General features: G+C 48.1%; 1 protein-coding gene across 1 annotated transcript; it reads right to left on the reverse strand.

The window, feature by feature from the left end:
* Positions 1 to 1,535: 1,535 nt before the first annotated feature.
* Positions 1,536 to 3,378, reverse strand: LOC139554721 (uncharacterized). Its single transcript, XM_071367788.1, has 3 exons — positions 2,576 to 3,378; positions 2,364 to 2,439; positions 1,536 to 2,243 (listed from the first exon to the last, which is right to left on the reverse strand). Exons 1-3 carry the CDS (start codon positions 3,329 to 3,331, stop codon positions 2,137 to 2,139), a joined length of 939 nt encoding a protein of 312 aa, XP_071223889.1. The 5' UTR covers positions 3,332 to 3,378; the 3' UTR covers positions 1,536 to 2,136.
* Positions 3,379 to 4,925: the final 1,547 nt, after the last annotated feature.

Genomic DNA, 4,925 nt, shown 5'->3' on the forward strand with positions numbered 1-4,925 from the left:
CTTCTTTGTCGAAGGGTTAGCTTTGAGCTAATGACCGAGCAGACTGATTCAAAAGGAGGCGTTTACCTGTTTTACCTAGCAACGGCCAACGTAGGCCAGTATCATTTTATTAAAATAATGGACAATTGCTCCTGCAGCCCTGAACAGGACATGAGCAGTGAAAAATTGATGGATGGATTAAAACAAATGAGAATAGGCCTCCCGGGTGGCGCAGTGGTCTAGAGCACTGCATCGCAGTGCTACCTGCGCCACCAGAGTCTCTGGGTTCGCGCCCAGGCTCTGTCGCAGCCGGCCGCGACCGGGAGGTCCGTGGGGCGACGCACAATTAGCTTAGCGTCGTCCGGGTTAGGGAGGGTTTGGCCGGTAGGGATATCCTTGTCTCATCGCGCTCCAGCGACTCCTGTGGCGGGCCGGGCGCAGTGCGCGTTAACTGAGGGGGGCGGGTGCACGGTGTTTCCTCCGACACATTGGTGAGGCTGGCTTCCGGGTTGGAGGCGCGCAGTGTTAAGAAGCAGTGCGGCTTGGTAGGGTTGTGCTTCGGAGGACGCATGGCTTTCGACCTTTGTCTCTCCCGAGCCCGTATGGGAGTTGTAGCGATGAGACAAGATAGTAATTACTAGCGATTGGATACCACGAAAATTGGAGAGAAAAGGGGATAAAAAAAAAAAAAAAAGTTAAAAAATGTGAGAATATTTTGTTTTATCTGCGAGCCAGATGCAATCATCAAAAGAGCCACACCTGGCTCGGGAGCCATAGGTTCCCGACCCCTGATCTACACTGTGAAATCAATAAGGGATCATAGCTTTCACCTGGATTCACCTGGTCCATCTATGTCATGGGAAGAGCACTCATGTTTTGTACACTCAGTGTATATTACACTGCTAATTAATTTGGCAGGCAGCAATGTTGTATTTCACACTAGAAACTCTGAATTCAATATACTGTATATGATTCATCAAGCCCTTCTCTGCCAAGGCAGAGTTTGAGGAAGATGTAAGTACACATTTCACCTGTTCTACTCAGCGCATGGGATAAATACATTGATTCGATTTTCTGATAGAATATATTTGTTGCCATCTTGAGGCCTTTTCTACCTCTTTCAGGGCCGTGCCAATTAAATAAATATGTGAATGTCATGCAACTTCAGACCTTCTAACACCAATATAGCTTTTGTTGAGCAAGCAAATATCGCCATCAAGTTGACATACATCAATTCACTTTTACTCATTTACATTATTTATACTATAATATAAAGCTCCATAATGAATATCTTAATACTGCACTATGGATACCATTATATACCCTTATAGAAGTCATAAAATGACTAAGCCTAGTTCATACCCTTCGTGTGCAACACAAGAACGCTTCACAAAATGCTGATCCTGCGTTCTTGTGTAGAGTGTTTTTTGTGTAGCTGCTTGTAGTTATTTATTGTGTACGTATGTAGGGTATAAACTACGCTTTAGTCCCATGTCATCAAATGAATACCTAAATTAAAATGAACAATTATGAAAGATACAATATTAATCAAAATCTGCAATACAAATGGTTTATTAAAACATCCATTAAAAAGTATGTAAGTGATTGAAAAATAAAATACATAGTTCCTCAAAGCAGAAAAGGTTTAGCACCACTTTCCTAATCGTAAGAGTAGAAGCTGCTGTCGCCCTACCCTCCTTGTAATTCTTTAATTTAGGCTATATATCTACATCAAATGTAGAGGCTGCAATGGACGTGGATCAATGATTACAATAGGGAGATGGCATCAGATGTACAGCACATCTAAATTGGTTGGGCTTCTTAGCTTATCTTCCTAATCACAGGAGAAGCTGTAGATGTCTGAATGACATTTAGAAGCTCACATTCCTAGTTACAGGAGTGGGAGCTAATAAGGGATCAAAAGACCCAGATGGAATTTTGGTGTTGAGTAGCCTATAGTGGATCTTCCTTAAGGAGTATAAACTAATGGTAAGCTAGTCCACTGACAGCCTGGTTCAAATAGAGCAGCATTAGGGGACTCAAAATGAAAACAGAAATGAACAACAAAAATAAAAATGTTGTATTGAGGCCAGTTGTGGTGTTCTCCTCAGATGTAGCCTGGCAAAAGCAACTGACATGGGCTGCACGTCATCCAGGCTATCCATCAGAGGACCCAGAGGACTTGCAGGTGACCAAGCGTTTCCAGGCCTTCTGGACTCCCCAGAAGAAGCCCCGGATGCCTTTCCTCAACTTGGATAATTTAACTGGCAAGAAGATGAAAATATGTAAGAATTTCAGATGGACAATTGTCTGATAAAACAATAATTTATTACTTCTTTATACATAATTGTCCCATAAGAACATTTCCCCCCAGGAACACTCACTCATAGGTGGAGAATCCACAGCAATGTACATCTCTGGCTTGTCTGTAGTGTCTGTAAGGACAATCCTCATCTTGGACTGTGATCAGAATTCAAAGATGCACAATTAAACATCAATTTCACTTCCTTTACATATTCCTATAATTATAATTACTGGTGCCGATATCAAAAAGCACAACCAATGACCATTCAAGAGTAATCTGAGCTTGTCTTACCTTTCTGCCGGTGGCATAATGCACCACCTCAGATTCCGCATCCTCCACATCATCACTGCATGACTCTTCAAGATCTGAGGTCTCGCGGTCATATGGGTTGGGCACTGAGGGTTTCAAGATGGCCAGTAGCTTGTGGGAAACAATGTCAGAGACAATGGAAAGCATCTCCTGATCCTCAAATAAATCGTCAATTTTCAAGGAGCGTTTCAAACGCTTGACCTTCCCAAGGTCAGTGTAGATGGCATCTGCCAGCTTCGATGTCATCTTAGAATTAAAACTTTTTTGCTGGCTTCCCATTTCCTCAATCAGATATTTGGCCACCTCATCATCGAACAATCGGATCAGCTCAGTCACCAGATCACTGATCTGGATGCGCTGATGTTTGTTGGTCCTTTTTGGAAAACGGCATATCTTCTTGACAAGCTTCATCAGGACTTCTTCTAATATAAGCTCCCTAATGAAGCTGCTGGAACCGGATGTCACTTGATCCACAGTGGACCTCTCCGGCTGTTCAATCTCAGTCTTGATGCTGCTCTGCTCAGCTTTCTTATTCAAAGATTGACGGGTTGTCATTTCATTAAACAAGGCTGTCAATTCTTTCAAGTTGAGTGTAGATTCCAGATTTTTGGTGCCTTGAAGTTTGGATGGTGCATCCATAATTCCGTTCGTGACAAGACAGACAATGTCCTTGTGCAGCTTGGGTGCCTTGTGGCACAGTATCTTCTGTAGGGCTTCCTCTGTGCCATAGCGTTGCATCAACTTTCTATGCACAGACAGCACCAACTGAAAGATGTCTGTTGCCTTCAGGCCTCCACCTGTTAGTCAGGACTTTGAATGGCCCCACAAACCGCGGGCCAGGCTTCCGGCAGGCGGAGGGGCAGGTTTCGGGTCGAACACCGCTCACCTTCTGACTCCTCAGGTGCACATGAGCGGCTTCCCAGGTCTCCTTCGAGCGCTTACACCATTCGTCCACCGCAGGAGCCTTGATCTGGCTCTGATGCCAAGGTGCCAGAACCGGCTGATACCCCAGTACGCACTGGAAGGGGGAGAGGTTAGTGGAGGAGTGGCGGAGCGGGATTTTGGGCCATCTCTGCCCAGGGGATGAACACCGCCCACTCCCCCGGCCGGTCCCGGCAATAAGACCGCAGAAACCTACCCACATCCTGGTTTACTCTCTCCACATGCCCGTTACTCTCGGGGTGAAAACCCGAGGTAAGGTTGACCGAGACCCCCAGACGTTCCATGAACGCCCTCCAGACCCTTGACGTGAACTGAGGACCTCGATCAGACACTATATCCTCAGGCACCCCATAGTGCCAGAAGACGTGTGTAAACAGAGCCTCCGCAGTCCCCCGTAGGGAGACTGGGCAAAGGAAGGAGACGCCAGGACTTAGAGAACTGATCCACAACGACCAGGATCGTGGTGTTACCCTGTGAGGGAGGAAGATCCGTGAGGAAGTCCACCGATAGGTGCGACCACGGCCGTTGTGGAACGGGTAAGGGCTGTAACTTCACTCTGGGCAGGTGCCTAGGGGCCTTGCACTGGGCGCACACCGAGCAGGAGGAAACATAAACCCTCACGTCCTTGGCCAAGGTGGACCACCAGTGTTTCCCACTAAGACAACGCACTGTCCGACCGATGCCAGGATGACCAGCGGAGGGGGACGTGTGGGCCCAATAGATCAAACGGTCGCAGACAGCAGACGGAACGTACAGACGCCCAGCTGGACACTGGAGGGGAGTGGGCTCTGTACGTAACGCCCGCTCGATGTCCGCGTCCAGCTCCCATACCATCGGTGCCACCAGGCAAGAGGCCGGAAGTATGGGAGTGTGATCTATGGACCGCTCCTCTGTGTCATACATCCGGGACAGTGCGTCTGCCTTAGCATTCTGGGAACCTGGTCTGTAGGACAGGGTGAAAACAAAACGGGTAAAGAACATGGCCCACCTTGCCTGGCGAGGGTTCAGTCTCCTCACCGCCCGGATGTACTCCAGATTGCGGTGGTCAGTCCAGGTGAGAAAAGGGTGTTTATCCCCCTCAAGCCATTGTCTCCACGCCTTCAGAGCCTTGACAACAGCCAACAGCTCCCGGTCCCCCATATCATAGTTTCGCTCCGCCGGGCTGAGCTTCTTCAAAAAGAATGCACAGGGGCGGAGCTTTGGTGGCGTACCCAAGCACTGAGAGAGCACGGCTCCTATCCCAGCCTCGGACACGTTCACCTCCACTATGAACATCAAAGAGAGATCCGGATGGGCCAGCATGGGAGCCGAGGTAAACAGAGCTCTCAGCTGACCAAAAGCCCTGTCCGCCTCAGCCGACCACTGCAAACGCACCGGTCCCCCCTTCAAC

The sequence above is a fragment of the Salvelinus alpinus genome, chromosome 26, assembly GCF_045679555.1.
Source record: "Salvelinus alpinus chromosome 26, SLU_Salpinus.1, whole genome shotgun sequence".
Classification (NCBI taxonomy): domain Eukaryota; kingdom Metazoa; phylum Chordata; class Actinopteri; order Salmoniformes; family Salmonidae; genus Salvelinus; species Salvelinus alpinus.